This window comes from Petromyzon marinus, chromosome 1, assembly GCF_048934315.1.
Source record: "Petromyzon marinus isolate PM22_M1 ecotype Great Lakes invasive population chromosome 1, UKy_Petmar_22M1.pri1.0, whole genome shotgun sequence".
In the NCBI taxonomy this organism is placed as follows: domain Eukaryota; kingdom Metazoa; phylum Chordata; class Hyperoartia; order Petromyzontiformes; family Petromyzontidae; genus Petromyzon; species Petromyzon marinus.
In genome coordinates, this window is record NC_133667.1 from 13,368,707 (window position 1) to 13,385,028 (window position 16,322).

Sequence of the window (16,322 nt, forward strand, 5' to 3'; positions counted from 1 at the left end):
ACAATATTAATAAACGTTCCAACAAAACCATAAATGCCAAGAAACATTGCTACAAATGAAAAATTTGTATTTACAAAATACTGAACACGAGGCTTGTTTGCAAACTTGCATGAAAGTAAAACGTATTGCACATTTAAATCGTCTGCATTAATACTTTCACGGTGAGACGGCCTTCCTCTAAATTCAATACACGATTAAACTAAACTAATATATATTTACAGTTATTATTATATACGAGTTAAAAAACAAACTTGCATGAAAGTAAAACGTATTGCACATTTAAATCTTCTGCATTAATACTTTCACGGTGAGACGGCCTTCCTCTAAATTCAATACACGATTAAACTAAACTAATATATATTTACAGTTATTAATATATACGAGTTAAAAACAAACTTGCATGAAAGTAAAACGTATTGCACATTTAAATCGTCTGCATTAATACTTTCACGGTGAGACGGCCTTCCTCTAAATTCAATACACGATTAAACTAAACTAATATATATTTACAGTTATTATTATATACGAGTTAAAAACAAACTTGCATGAAAGTAAAACGTATTGCACATTTAAATCTTCTGCGTTAATACTTTCACGGTGAGACGGCCTTCCTCTAAATTCAATACACGATTAAACTAAACTAATATATATTTACAGTTATTATTATATACGAGTTAAAAACAAACTTGCATGAAAGTAAAACGTATTGCACATTTAAATCTTCTGCATTAATACTTTCACGGTGAGACGGCCTTCCTCTAAATTCAATACACGGTAAAACTAAACTAATATATATTTACAGTTATTATTATATACGAGTTAAAAACATCCTTAGCTATTTCATTAACAGTGAGTCAAGAGAAAGGAGGGGGGGGGGGTGTTTGTGTGTGTGGTGTGTTATTGGTGGGTGATGGTTGGGTGGTGTGTGTGTGCATAGGTGGTGGGTGCGTGATGTGTGTAGGTGGGTGGTGTGTGGGTGGGGTGTGTTCATGCGTTGGGTGTGTGTATGTGTGTGAGGTGTGTGTGGTGTGTGTTGTGGGTGGGTGGTGGGTGGGTGCGTTGTGTGGATGGGGTGTGTGCATGCGTTGGGGGTGTTTATGCGTGGGGTGTATGTGTGTGTGGTGTGTGTTGTGGGTGGGTAGTGGGTGGGTGGTGTGTGGATGGTGTGGTTTGTGTGGGTGGGTGGCGTGTGTCTGGGTGAGTGGCGTGTGTCTGGGTAGGTGGCGTGTCCATGGGTGGTGGGGTGCATGATGTGTGTAGGTGGGTGGTGTGTGGGTGGGGTGTGTGTATTCGTGGGGTGTATGTGTGAGGTGTGTGTGTGGTGTGTGTTGTGGGTGGGTGGTGGGTGGGTGGGTGGTGTGTAGATGGGGTGGTTTGTGTGGGCGGGTGGCGTGTGTCTGGGTGGGTGGCGTGTGCATGGCTGGTGGATGCGTGATGTGTGTAGGTGGGTGGTGTGTGTGGGTGGTGTGTGTGTGGGTGAATGGGGTGTGTGTGGGTGGGTGGGGTATGTCTGTGTGAGGTGTGTGTGTGGTGTGTGTTGTGGGTGGGCGGTGGGTGGGGTGTGTGTGTGTGTGTGTGTGGGGTATGTCTGTGTGAGGTGTGTGTGGTGTGTGTTGTGGGTGGTGGGTGGATGGATGGGGTGTGTGTGGGTGGGTGCGGTGTGTGTGTGTGTGTGTGGTGTGTGTTGTGAGTGGGTGGTGGGTGGATGGGGTGTGTGGGTGGGTGGGTTGTGTGTGTGGGGTGTGTGTGTGTGGGGTATGTCTGTGTGAGGTGTGTGTTGTGGATGGGGTGTGTGTGGGTGTGTGGGGTGTGTGTGTGAGGTGTGTGCAGGTGGGGTGGTGGGGGGTTGCAGGATGTCTTGGGGTCTGGGGTCTCTGCCTCTTCCATTCCAGGTGTCGACATCCCCCGGTGACGTCACCTGTTCCGGGCACAAACCCAGGGGAAGCATTGGGGTCATCAAGGGACAGAGCACTCAAGACACACAGCAGCAGGTCTCCAGTCGTGTCTCAAGATGCTGCATGACATCGTGTGACAAGGGAGTGGAACACCAACGAGAGAAGCAGCCAGCTGGATGCAGTGCAATACAAATTTGGATTTATCTTCTCCATGTAAAATTGGTGGGAAAGATATTTTGCGGTGACGTAATGTTCACATACATTTCCTCGGGATGATCATGTATTTTTAAGCTATGTTAATGAAGGATTCTGATTATTATGAAATAAATAGCTTACACCCAAACAGAACTCTTAGACAAAATAATCCTTTTCTTTTCCAATACAGATCTTTGGTCTTTTCTGAAATTGAACATTTATCTTGTTGATTGTACTTTAGCTGAAAGATTTGCATGCATTACGCGAGAGCTGAGCTTCTGTTAAAGATCTCAAAATAAGAGCTGAGTTATTGTTAACACTTATTTTTGAATGTAATCTCTTACATAACATTATTTAATGCTTGCTTTTCAACATTCCGGTTTCCTGAAATCCAAATAAATTGGAATTTTTGCCCACGTGACAACATCGTTTGATTGGCTGTCAGTAGAGGGAAAAGCTGAAAATTGTCAGATACCTCGACGATCTGACCCAAAGTAACGAATAATGAATCTAAGATTGGTCGTGAAAGCTGATATATAATACTTTTTTACCTTTTAACGTGCACAGTGCTCGCTCACTCTCACAACGCGAGAAACCACAGAACCACAATTGTCCAAGCTCTGAGGTCCTCTATACGTCAAGGTGTTATCGGCCAAATAATGAGTGGCTTTAAATGTCGGAGGAAACTGTGGATCCGGAAAAAAAACCCCACGCATGCGAGGCGACAACCACTCAATCCCATCCAGACGGAACAGGTGGAGTCCACATTTTTGTTGTGCTGCCTTCTCCTGGCAAGCCAGGATACGGGTGCCCACAGAAAGGGAGCGACCCACCAAACCCTTACCTCCACTGTACTGGAGTGGTGGGGTGCGCCAACGATGGGGCCTTTATTCTTCCGCATTGCAGCAGCAATGCTTCCGGACAAATCTAAGAAATGTCCAGAGTCGCTGCCGCACACGGGCAAATCTCCGCCCAGGCCCCCTCGATGCCTTCGCTCCGGTGTTGGCGACAGCTTCACTGGTCGCTTGATGGCTGCGTTGGTATTCCAGGGCAGTGTAGAAACTGGCGTTCGAGCTGAAAGAGAGTTGCATGGGCCACTGTTATGCCTCTGTCTGCCTTTCTTTATTTGTGCTGAAACTTTCCTACTGCAATACAATTCCATTATCTATCCTACTGCTACTCCCTGGCCCTGCCCCCCAGCCACAACCAGGTCTACCCCTATCAGAATATGTTCATAATCAGAATATTTATTTAGACTGTAGGAATATTATGACCTACAAAGCTCTTTTTTTTACAGATGTCAAGTAGATCACTGCCCCTACACCTATCACTACTCCAAACCCTTCTGAAGATAAGAAAAGCCAAAGCATTTTAACACTCAAACGAGCAAGCAGAGTGGTGGGAATTCCACATTCCCATGGCAGGGGCCAATCTATAAATGAAAACCAATGTTAGAATGATGTCCAGTACTGCTGGACATCAAACTGGACATCCGTGAAAAAGAGCTTCATAGCTCATCAAATTCCTCCAGTATAAATAAATATTCTGATTCTTTTCTAGAGTTATAGGCAGAGGAGAAGAGGAATATCTGGAGCCTAGAGTTGAACAAGAGCATGAAGTCGACAATGAAGATGGCTGGGGAAGGACAGTTCCAGACTGCAGAGGAGAAAGAGCAACGTCTCAAAGAGAGCTGCATGCAGAGAGAAAGTATTTAGCAGGGAGAAACATCAAAGTCACTTCATAAGAACCTAACCAACACAAATATTCTTCAAGATGCAACGTGCACGTGGAGACTCACGATTGGCTCTTGGCTGACACAAAATCTTCCTCGAGACCTGACCCAGAATCATTCGTCCATCTCTGCTCGCATTGGCTCACACGATCCACCTCCACGATCTCGTCCATTTTAATTGATGCGTCCACAGCATCCGGTTCATTGTGACTAGCATGGCTTTCGTCCTTGGTGTCGTCCTGAAGCCACCTGTGGTTCAAAGCTTCCTCAGGCGTGAGCCGGCGAGCGGGATCCCACCTGCCAAGATATGAACGGTGAATCGTCAGGGTTCATTTACTGTCTAAATTTCTTCTAATAATGGGGTGGAGGTGTGGCACATGCAATTATTTACCTTCATTATGCAAACGAATACAAGAAGGCACAAGGCATGAAATATTGCCCTGTTATGACAGAAAGCCACTCCCTGTCAGTAAAACACCACTCCTAGTAGTGTGCACTCTTTCTACGAGAGTGCTGATGGTGAACACGAAAATAATGATGAATTAAGATCATATGTAAACAGTACAGGTATATCTTACTCAAGGCATCCTTGAACAAAATCGATTAACTCTCTGTTCGTAGTCCGAAGCTTTTCCTTAAGAGAGGTGGTGCTTGGAACGACTTTCCTGCCGTTCACCCTGTGGCACCCTGTCGTGTCTGTTGGAGAGAAAATGAGTGAAACGGGTTTCCGAGGATTACGAACAAAGTACATTACGGCAATGCTTGCCTGGATAATTGTGACAACAGAAGTAGCAACCTCCCCTCCACTCACCGGTGTAAATGTCTATGTCGGTCGCAGCATCAATCATGGACCTTGGTGGGAGACCAAGAATCTGCACAGGTCAAGTGAAATTAATATACATGGGTTAGGTCATTGGACTGTGTGTATTGTAAACATACATACAGTAGACTTCCTCAAATGTAAATGTCACTAAAACGGAAACGTTTATTCACAAGGACTGCACATGCTTTTACACCACTGCCAAATAGATTACATTTTTTATTGGGTACTTAATTAACAAATATTGCCCTTTAAAGTGACTTCAGGAACCTTCGCGATGAACAATTAACCGAAAGAATGGAAAGGGTAATAGTCTGTCGCTCTGAGTGATGATTATCAACAAGGCCAAATCACATCATACGTGTCCAACTAGTGTCTGGTCACATTAAAGATATGTCTATTCTCTATGTACATACTGGCAGCAGAGCAACATTTGTTCCCATGGAATGAGGCCAAAAGTATAATTGCTCCACAGATTGCAATCCACGGCAGTCTCCTATATGGTTGTTAGCGACTAATGGACCATCACTCGGCGTTAGCATTGTGAGCCGGCTCAGCTAAAACTAAGCCATAGGCTTCAAATTCATAAATAACGAGATTATATTTTGGCATATTTCAGGTACCGTGATCATTTGGGCAATCTGACGTCCTGTGGCCATGAAGAGTGACTGCCCTGAAGCTAGCTCAGCAATTACGCAGCCCAGGGACCACATGTCCACTGCGCAGGTGAGTTGGAGGCCCAGCAATATCTCTGGAGCCATGTACTCCAACGTTCCGAAATATCCGAAAACTGCACACCACACACAGAGGAATAGCACTGATTGAGCGAGAAGGCCATGCTCGTTATTTTCTTAGATATTTTTTTTTTAGTGCACACGGATTAAAAAAAAACAAGTTGTAGGATGTTAAACGTTGTCATTTTATACAGCAATTGAATGTGCATCTTTCTACAATTGGCTCAAAACTGGAAAAGCGTGAGTGGCACTCCAAGAGATGGTTTGAATTTTGGGTAAAAGTTGTTTGCAAGCACCTATTAAGGCTTACATGACCTATTAAGGCCTCTGTGGCGGAGGATTAAACTGAGTCACTGAGATTGCAGTGCACTGCAGTACTGCTCACCATGCCACGTTGCCACACGCACACACATTAGAATAACAGTCGCCGTTGGCCACTAAGTGGCGGTGACGTCACCACGGCGCCTGTGCCAGGCCATGTGCACTTTGAGGCCACGTGAAGTGTCGAAGGTTCACCGACAGGTCACGGGACCGAAATGAGTGGCAGATGCACCAACTATGCCCCCTGCTGTGCTAACACACATATAAGACAAAGATCCCCCGTATAGCCCTAACAGACTGTTGGAGCAAGTGCTGTTAGCGAGCACCTATGAAGGCCGGCACGTGGCGCACGAGGGGGTGGGTGGCCAGCACCACACCCGGCTGCTTTTATCTCCCTTGTGATGTTTACACCACACCGCACTAGGTGCTCATTTGGGGCTGAGTCGACCTAGGGGAGACCCAGGACCGGTTCAGATAATCGTCACTTGTATCGGCCATGAGCGGGCATCGAACTCGGGGCGGCCGGGTGCGTAGCGCACCGCGCTAACCGCTGCACTTGCGCTCCCCACTCGTATATTTGTTGAGGAGTAGAGTGGTGACGGGATGTCCCACTCGCCTCGGGAGGAGCGATGTCATGTCCCCTCAGGGTATTTGAGGGGAGACCGGTGACGTGGACGGGGTCTTCGCCGGGAGCCGGGATCGTGAGCGGTAGGGAAGTTGGGACCCAGGGTAGGGGAGAAATAGCACCAGGCTAGGGGGGGCTACTTTACCCGGCTGGCCGAGTTGGATGAACCGTCGGTCAGTGCTGTGGGAAGAGCCCGTTAGCCTGGGAGGCGTAGGGATTCCCAGTACCCTTTTCCCCTGGGGAGATTTAGCTTATCTAGTGACTTGTGTTTGCCCTTGACCGAAAGCTAGGCGAAAGCCCTTAATGAACCGTTTGGCGTCAGCCCCGACAACGCTCTGCCTTCGTGTCGTCATTAACACCACAGCATATTCACAAAGATTCACAAAGACGCACAGACACACACACCCTCACACGAAAACACAAGTAAAACTACTCACTTGGCTTCGTCATCATGACGCTCAGGCCGAAATCAATGATCCTGATGTTGCCGGTTGCGTGGTCCTTGACCATGATGTTTTCCTAGGAAAACAATAACAAAGGGCAATAGTGGTTAACGTTCAAAAGTGTTCATGGCATGCAGCTCCTACCCGTTTAGACATCCAGTTAAGACTGCATTTTACATATCAGTGAAAAAGGTGGTTCTCACCTTTACTCGTGTAAGAAATGTGTCTAACTTTGGGCCAACTGTAGCTGTTGTCATTGTGACGAATGTAAATGAGAATCTTTTCAAGTAAACTGCAGAGTGTACTCTCGAGCAAGAAGAGAATAGACAATGTCCTGGATTGAAACAAGTGTCGATTACTTTTTTATACATTTATGGAAACAATAACATTCGGTGTTTGGTGTTCATTTTTTTGAGTTACGAGAGAGGTCTCACTTTTTTTGCCACAGTTGCCTCAAGGCAACACAGATCCATGAATGACAGCAGTATGCTATTGTATTTACTTACCATCTTCAGGTCGCCATAAATGATGGCCTCCTTCTTAAGTTTTGCAAGGGCCCTCAACATGGATCTTGTATAGAGCCTGATTGTTGACGGGTCAAAGATCGTGGAGTTGGCATGGAATTGATCAAAGAGGTCGATGCTGCAAGACAAGATGTCGTCAATGGTTAGTCCACCTTCGACTATCTTGGTCAATGCTTAGGGTCGCTTCATGAACTGGAGGAATCATGATTTACAATAGATTAGGCTTTTCATCATGTAAAAAACACATTATACATTTTCCCAGGGTAATGAAGATGAAACATGACCTGCTCATTGTCTTCGAGAAGTAATAATAATAACAATAATACATCAACTTATAGTATGCAGAGGAACGATGAACCACAGACAAGCAGGTGGTCAACCAAGCGATGAGCAGACGCCAACAGAAAGCCCCAAGTTCTGCGGTTCTCTCTATGTCAAGGTACTAACGGAAAATGAATTGAGTTTCAGTTTCATTTTATTGGGAATAACCCTGTGAAGCCATTCGGCTCTTGATTCGGGTGGCAACCGCAACAAACAATAAAATAACAAGATACATTTAAAATTGTACTGTACGCAAATTTAAACATCCCATACAAAAACAATGAAATCTTCGAGAAAAAGCACCATTAGTTTATGCTGCGTACAAAAAAAAGAATCCCATTTTGATGTTTGATCACAATAACAATCATAATACAATTTAGATTAAAATGTTTAGTCTAACTCTATACTATATAAAAAAATCGGGCTAAACTAAACCCTTCTAGAAATTAATAAAATAATGATATAAAAACAATGTAACGGTGATAGTAAGAAATGTGATTGAAAGTTAACAATAGCGACATACATAACATATTATTACTAAACCTAGCATCCCTCGCTAGCTGCATGAAGGTCAATCCATAATAGCAGGAGTAACAATACTAGTAGAAGCACACTAGAATCATGTTTACATGTGGGAGCAAACCAAAGCACCCAGACAAAAACCCACACAAGGGGACAACACTCGATCACCGTTCAGGTGGAACAGGTAGAGTCTACATTTTCTGCTGGAATGCCCTCTCCTGACAAGCCAGGGTATGGGCACCTCGACGTCCACGGTAGGAAGTTTATCAAAATGTGTGTGACCCACCAAACCCTCGCCTCAAAAGTGCTGGATTACAGGCGGGCACCACCCTACCTGGCTCATAGGGCTCGTTATGAGAATTTGCTGTTGCATCTGGTTTCATTATGAAGATAATGGATGAGACAGGACATTGCGTTATCTAGCAATGTCGTTTACAGATAACGAGAGCCATTGTTTCCTGTTTATGTGATTAATTTTGCAAGCGCTATGTTTTAATGTGCTGTACGATGTTAAACGGTGGTGCCACTCAGCTCGTTGTATTCAGTAAGGTGTGGGAGAGCATCGTCACGTGCCACGTTAAGGAGCCACCCGTGTCCCTTTTATATTTTACCAAGTACCAATAAAGCCTTGAAATGGAAACGGCTGGTACAGTCTGATGGGTGGTGACATGGCCTAATGGCAGCATGATTCCCCACCTTTCGTCGAGGTTCATGGTTCGAATCTAGCAGCCGCCCCGATTAATGCAGCTGTACTAACACTCACACACTGTTTGTCTCACAGCAGATGTTAAATAAAAAAATACCTGCAAAATTACTTAATTGCCAATATAAGAATAGCTTTCACCCTTTTGGCATTGAAACAGGCATTAAGCTATTTAGACAACCCATTAAGTCCTTAATTGCCGTTGTACAACATAGGAATTAGTCACCCCCGCCCCTTCTGGCAGACGAATGCCCCAGGTCACTTTTGCAAATGAGACTCATCCTGGTCACTTGAGTTCTCTCCCGGTTAAACAAAAAAAATATCTGAAATTCATCAAATGTTAAACCTCCGCGTGTAACAAAACAAAAAACTTGCGTGGATAAACACGATGGTGGCGCACAGGGTGTGATTTTTCTTTTTTTTACTCACGCGACTAGCTCCATGACGATTGCGGGATGGTTTCTGAACATAAGGAATTCGAACAATCGAATGATGTAGTTATTTTCCTCATCTTCGGACTGCAAGGCGTTTAAGATCTGCACCTCCATTTCACATTCCTCAATGGTCTCGCTGTGGAAGGAATGCATCGATAAGTCTCACCCCACTCTTAGGTCTTGCACATTTGTAGGCATTGCCACACGTGGAATGGCGCGGTCAACAGAGCTCCAGAATCATGGCTGTGAGCGCTCAATCCCGGTCAACGTCAACATCGTCCCTGCCCGGTCGACGTGATCAGCGGCCAACTGGGGAGGCTGGACCAATTGGTTTGGAAGTTGTCGTTGGTTACAATATGGGACCTTTCTTGCCAGTATCAAAAGATAAGAATAGGTTTTTTTACCCTTTCTGGCAAAGAAAAAAACAGGTGTTAAGGGCTTAAAACACCAAACAGAATCCTTTTGCAAGGGGTAAAACCTATTCTTCTATTTTAATACTGGCAATAAAGGTCCCATATTGTAGCTGCTCACCCCGAGCTATAAATACCCTGATAGTGGCATTGTCTTTGTGCTGTTCGCCTTGTGGCATTCTCTGGTCTAACACTGTTTGAGACTAGGCTCTAAAGAAAAGCTGTCTCTGGTGTGGCTCAATCAGTTTCAAAGACAATGCCATATATTATCAGAGGATGTTTGTTTTTTGCATATTCACCACAAATACGTGTGGTTAATGCAGACTTGATTCCTTGCAAAAGCATTCTGTTTGAGGTTTGAACATCTTAACACATATTCTTGGTTCTTTCGGTAAAGTCACGTAGAAGGAAAACAATAAATAATAAAAAAAATAAAAACAATAAAATTCTTACGACGTTTCGACTGCAACACAAGCAATCATCAAATGTTCTTGCTGTGGTTTTCACACCGGATGATGATTGCTTGTGTTGCAGTCGAAACGTCATGAGAATTTTATTGTTTTATATTTTTATTATTTTATTGTTTCCCTTCTACGTGACTTTAATGAAAGAACCAAGAATATGAATCCTTGCAGTTACGAAAGCTTTAAATCAAACATCTTAACGCCTGTTTTATTGCCAGAAAGGGTAAAAACATTTATTATATTGTCGATGGTTGTTACTCGAAGAAGTTGCTGCATCGCATCTCAGTGAGGAAAAACATTTTCACCACTGGATTGGAATCACCTTGGTTTTCAGCTATGTTCGGCGAGTAAGGTACAAAGTGTTCTACTGCACCAACCCAAACTGTGGACGATATTGTAAACCACTATGGTCCGTGCTCCTTTAATGCGGAATTGCTAAATTTAAAATCTCTCCTGAAGCCCCCTCGTGGCTAGCAGACCTTGGCATTGGTATTTAGCGCCTGAACATGTTACCATATGCAAGATTAGAATGAGCAAAAGGGCAGCACTCATCCCCGTTGTTGGGCAGTGGTGTCATTTCGACATTCACATGGCAGGAACCATAAACATTACAGACTGCCACTTGATCAAAAATAAAACATTATTTTGACGGTGTTTGATGACATTAATGATTAATACTGCGGGTGTATAACCATAATAATGCATGCTGTCTGCTTCGATGGATGCTAAAGATCACCTGATGTCATTTGCAAGAGTATGCCACTGTGTGCTTGCATCTGGGTACAATTTTTGCCAATATCGAAACTTACTCGACAAATTCCTCAATTTGTATTGTGCAACATACCAATCATTGTCCCCTACTGGCAGACGAATGCTCCAGGTTACTCTTACAAATGAGACTCGTTCTGGTCTCTTGAGTTCTCACGAGGTTAAAGAAAATCAACTTTAAATTGTATCACTATTTAGACTTCCTCTGCAATATGTAAATTAGCACAACTTATTACAAGTTACAAAACCAGATTTCAAGATGTGGTTCATGTCTTTGTTCAAACTTACCTAGACGTGAGCTCTAGCACCTTGATGGCCACCTCTCTTTTCGTCTTGTGGTCCAGGCATCGGAGCACCTGCCCAAAGGACCCCGTACCAACTACATTCAGTACTTGGAAGCGGTACACCACGTGTTCATCCGTTATCTGGAACAAGATTACAGAAGTGTTGAGCACTCAACCAGGGCCCTCTCTCAGTGCTCAATCATTACTCAGTCGAAACACACGGCTCATTCAAGTGCTCATTTATTGCTCACCGCTCTTGACATTCCCGCACTCCTGAAAATGTCTAAGCTTTCTCTGTCATTGCCAAAAACCACGAAATCATTCGATGCAAAGCATGTCTTATAGAATGCCCTTCATCTGTATTTGTGAAATGGTATCCTCAGATGCGCATCTGCGGCCGTGTGTAACGGTCTTCCTTCCAATATTAGGAAGCCACTGGAGCTATACCCTTTTTAAATAATCTAGATTAACAATTCATTTTGGGGTCTGTAGTGGGATGCATGATTAGCTGGAATAAACGTTGCCCAAATTGAAAAGTCTTACCCAGGGACGGTCCAAGGATGAGCTGCCAGCATCTGGTGCCCTAGGCGAACCAATGCAATTGGCAACCCCCGACCCCCAAGGGCAGATGTAGGCTGAGGTTTACGTAAACTGGGGAAAAATGTTGCCCATATTTTCCCACTTCATGTGTTTTTAAGCGTGTTTTTTTAAACAGAGGAACGATTATAAATGTTGAGAAAGGAATTATAATTAATAGTCCCTCTACATGCACGGGAATTGAAATAATGACATCTTCGTGATCTAATTTGTATATTTTTATTGTATTTTTTTTCCTCGAATCTGGCACCCCACTTAACTTGGCACCCGAGGTGACCGCCTAGTCGCCTATATGGACGGGCTGCCCCTGGTCTTACCGGAATGTAGTGGTCGTTCACGTCATCGTAGCCATCATTGCGAGTGCCATTATGTTCCGATCGAATCTTGAAATAGAAAACTTCATTGAATTTCATGATTTCTTGACATTCCTGTGCTGTCATCCTGTGTTGGAATTTGTCCAAGATTTCTACACGCGCACACATGCCCAAAGACAGACACATACATAGTCATTGATGAACATACACGTGTGTAACAAACACAATTACAACACAACGGTGTGCTGTACTAGTGACTTTTTTTGGCATGTTTGGTTTACGTGACAACCCTTACTAGTTGGCTGTGTCGGGTGGTGGTGGGTTTAACGACACATTTACATATTTACGCGATCCAACCCAAAAAAAACCCTCTATTATGGACAATTACAATCACAAAGTAACCACGCATATAGTGCTAAACTTAAAGAGAATCGATTTGGGCCTCCTGTATGTGTGCTCTTAATGGAGTTGTAAAACCATTTAGGGATTGACTCTGGATGTGTGTTTGCTATAGAGGAGTGTGGCAGTAATTCACGTGGTGAATGATGCTGAATAAAGTGAAGTAAAACCTTGTGGTGTGCAGCTCATCCCTGCCACTGGGAAGACGACTTCATCCGATGGAGTTGCCTGTTTTTGTCACAGAGATGCGCACAGAGAGGCACGCGTGAACATGGGGGCAAGCACACAGACATGGACATATATACAGAGACACAGTGGTACACACACAAACACCCACTGAGAGAGTGCTTGTGGAAGGGCCTAAATCGCACAAAGCTCTCAGAGGATTACCCTAGAGAGTATTTTTTGGCCTGCACCTCCGTGATGGCCTCATATATTGGAAAATGTCAACGCTTTACCTCACTATGCATGATCGACGAGCTGCGGTGAACCCATTTACTGTATACTGTTGGGTGGTATTTAAGAAACTTGCCCCATTGAACTGCCATGCTCGGAATTGTGGCCAATTCCATTAAACATCTTCAACTGCATTATACATTGATTTCTAATTTACACAAATATGGCAAAAGGGTGAATTGTTAAAGGTATTTTATGAAACTGGTTACAGGTCACGAACCTGAACGCATTCATAAAGTCCAAGTAGAGCACCTGCCAATACGTGTGCTGTGTAATAAGCTCGTGTGTCTCCTGGTTGGTTCACGAGTACTAGAGTCCCTTACTGCGAACTGAGCTGACAAGAAATTGCCTTGACTGTGTCGTGAGTTTGCCGTGTGTCTGTACCGTTAGGTCAAAGCGGCCCGTTGTGGTACTAGTTATAATAGGCGTTTACTAACAGCACTTGCCCCAAAAGTCTATAGAGCTTACACGATGTGGGGTGGCGGGGGGGGTGGAACTTTGATTCTTTGCTGTCAGTTGAACTAGTAATAAACCCATTTGGTGGTGAAGTGACCTGAAAGCCTGCACTGTGTGTTGAGCTTATTGGTCAATGGTAATCGTTCTATTCTAGAATAGCAGTGAAACACGTAGTCCACGAATACTCTACGATAAAAAAAGAAGTGAGCTTGTCTCTGTATTGTGCAGTCTGCTTATAAGAGTTTGCTGTCAAGTGAGTTACGGACCTGCTGCACAATTGCAGACTGAACATCGAGTTGATCCATCTCCAAAAGATCGTTCTGGAACACAGCACAAAGATAGCATTAAAACCTAAATAACCTCCTTTAGCACCCTTCATTCGACCAAGCTTAGAGCAGCAAGGGAGATCTCTCCAGCAGGTGTGGCACTCTCCCAGAACTGTCTTCAATAGGGAGTTCAAATCCCCGTTTAAAGATTGAGAACCCTTCATCCTTGAAGAGTTCGTGAAAAACTAAGTGCCACTTTGTGTTAATCAATTAGTTGTCCGTATATTTAAATATGGGCCTCGCCATAGGAATGTGGAATTTACACCACCTGGAAATCACTACCCATGACATGAAGCTTAATAGCTTATTGAGCCCTTTCGCAACCATCACCAACAACATCTACCTAAACCACAATCGCCATTAGCATCACTAGCACCACCACGGAAATTGTCTCTGACATCACCATAATCACCACCAGAAAGCAACTAAACCATCACCCCTATCACTACAATTACAATCTTCACGTAACTATCACTTGCAACACTCAACACGAGCAAAAAGCAGCTCTCCCCACTGCCACCAGCAACCAACTGCAATCAACACGACCACGACAAAGATCAATGTACCGTCCTCAACACCATTACCATCACTTACCGTGGATAAATCTCTCGTCGGCAAACTCGCACTCGCACTATTGAACATTCAAAACAGAGTCCTCGTGGCAAAAGCCGTAGCTCGAGCCGCGTGCCGCCTCGAAGTTTAGCGCTATGTTAATCGCATCCGGATAGTGACGTCAGTAGCGACGTCACGGCATCCGGTGCGCGGAGTGTCACGTGGGCGTTCGTGGGGGGTCGCGTGTTGTGTAATACACGTGTTGTGTATTACACACGTGGTGTGTATAATACACGTGTTGTGTATTACACAACACGTGTTGTGTTCAGTATGTTGGACTTCTTTCGCACCGCACGTAGACAGCTGTGCTAATCGGAGGTGCCGATTCGAGCTGCAGTACAGTATAGTACAGCTGTTACCATCAGCCACGATGTAGTTCTCATTACAGTACAGTAGTATAAAGAGCAGGAATAGTTATTTCATTAACTTCACCCCACTTTGCCCCCCCCCCGTACCCAATGGATGTTTGGCATCGCGTGACGCCCGTGAACGATGCCCACAAAGTTGTAACGCCTCTTAAATTTTTATTTAAAGCTTTCGTGACTGCAGGGATTCATATTATTGGTTCTTTCGGTAAAGTCACGTTGAAGGGAAACAATAAAATAATAAAAATATAAAACAATTAAATTATCACGGCGTTTCGACTGCAACACAAGCAATCATCATCAGATGTGATAACCACAATAAAATTGTAATAACCGCCACTTTTTTCAAATTTTCTTGTTGTGGTTTCACACCTGATGATGATTGCTGCTTGTGTTGCAGTCGAAACGTCGTGAGAATTTTATTGTTTTATATTTTTACTATTTTATTGTTTCCCTTCTACGTGGTGACTTTACCGAAAGAACCAAGAGAAATGTGACGTCACGTCAAAATGCGCAACTTCAAATAAATATATACAACACGTTCTACTTTATTAAATAGACTTTTTAATAAATGTTTTCTCCTACAACATCAGAGTGCAGCGCCACATTAAATACGCACTACAATGACAATAGTTTAAAGCGATTTGAAGCATGTTTTATTTTTTTTGGGGGGGGGGCAGAGCTTTGTGACGTCATATTTGAGAGGGGGGGGGGGTCTGACTTTTTGTGACGCCGTGTGACTATGGTGGTGGGGGTCAAAAATCGCGTGCCGTCTTGTTATTCCACTGCTGGATGAGGGGGTTCGCCACGCAGCCGCAGATTGCGGGTGTATCTTGGGCCACGCATCATCGCCACGCTCGTCGATGTGGGTGGGTGGGTGAAGGCGGAGAAGCATGGAAGTTCAGTTCAACAGTTGATGTTGCTGTGCTGCACTGGCGGGCTATAAGAATGCTGCTGAAATGATGCACTTTACCGATTTAAGGCCGTGAAGATGATGTGTAAGAAATGTTTTTTAATATATATGATACGGAGACGGAAATGCGAATGGGGGTATATGGTGTTACTCTGTTTTTTTTCTTTCGGTAAAGTCACCTATAAATAAGAAATAATAAAATAACATAATAGCGTACGACGTTTCGGTTGCAACATAAGCAGCCATCATCAGATACAGAAGAGCTAAATTTACGAGAGAGGGGAAACACATAACCCCAGATGTATATACAGACACCCAAGTAGGGGGGAACTAACACAGATACAACAGGGGACAGAGAGAGAAGCACACCAAAACAAACAGGGTTTAGCAAAATTTGGAAACCATATAAAGCAACACAGACGGTCGGTCAAAACAATTAACGCATAGTCTGGTTGATTACGCTATTTCAAAGAATGCTAAATTGCAAGTTAAGTATGAAATTTAAAATACAGACCGCACACACACACATAGACATCCAAGTAGAGCGAACCAGCACAGAGACAAGCACAGAGTGAAGTCGCCTTAAATAAGCAGAGAAGGTAAGGCTGAGAGACAATGGGACAAATTAGCAGGAGGTATGCATGGAGCAAAGGGGGCGCGGCAGCACACACTCGGAAACACCAAGGCCC

General features: G+C 44.1%; 1 protein-coding gene across 1 annotated transcript; it reads right to left on the reverse strand.

The window, feature by feature from the left end:
• Window positions 1–697: 697 nt before the first annotated feature.
• Window positions 698–14,209, reverse strand: LOC142924959 (dual specificity tyrosine-phosphorylation-regulated kinase 2-like). Its single transcript, XM_076067753.1, has 13 exons — window positions 13,684–14,209; window positions 12,676–12,733; window positions 12,110–12,258; window positions 11,200–11,336; window positions 9,265–9,405; window positions 7,272–7,407; window positions 6,760–6,841; window positions 5,266–5,432; window positions 4,634–4,694; window positions 4,401–4,518; window positions 3,889–4,119; window positions 2,935–3,164; window positions 698–1,918 (listed from the first exon to the last, which is right to left on the reverse strand). Exons 1-12 carry the CDS (start codon window positions 13,720–13,722, stop codon window positions 2,978–2,980), a joined length of 1,506 nt encoding a protein of 501 aa, XP_075923868.1. The 5' UTR covers window positions 13,723–14,209; the 3' UTR covers window positions 698–1,918; window positions 2,935–2,977.
• Window positions 14,210–16,322: the final 2,113 nt, after the last annotated feature.

Excerpts from the sequence above, each read along its gene's own strand:
- LOC142924959 (XM_076067753.1), bottom strand. The coding sequence starts at position 13,722 with ATGGATCAACTCGATGTTCAGTCTGCAATTGTGCAGCAG. Across the intron at positions 9,406-11,199 it reads GTGCTAGAGCTCACGTCTAG|CGAGACCATTGAGGAATGTG; the intron begins GTAAGTTTGAAC and ends TTCCTTCCACAG. Across the intron at positions 4,519-4,633 it reads CGACATAGACATTTACACCG|ACACGACAGGGTGCCACAGG; the intron begins GTGAGTGGAGGG and ends TCTCTCCAACAG.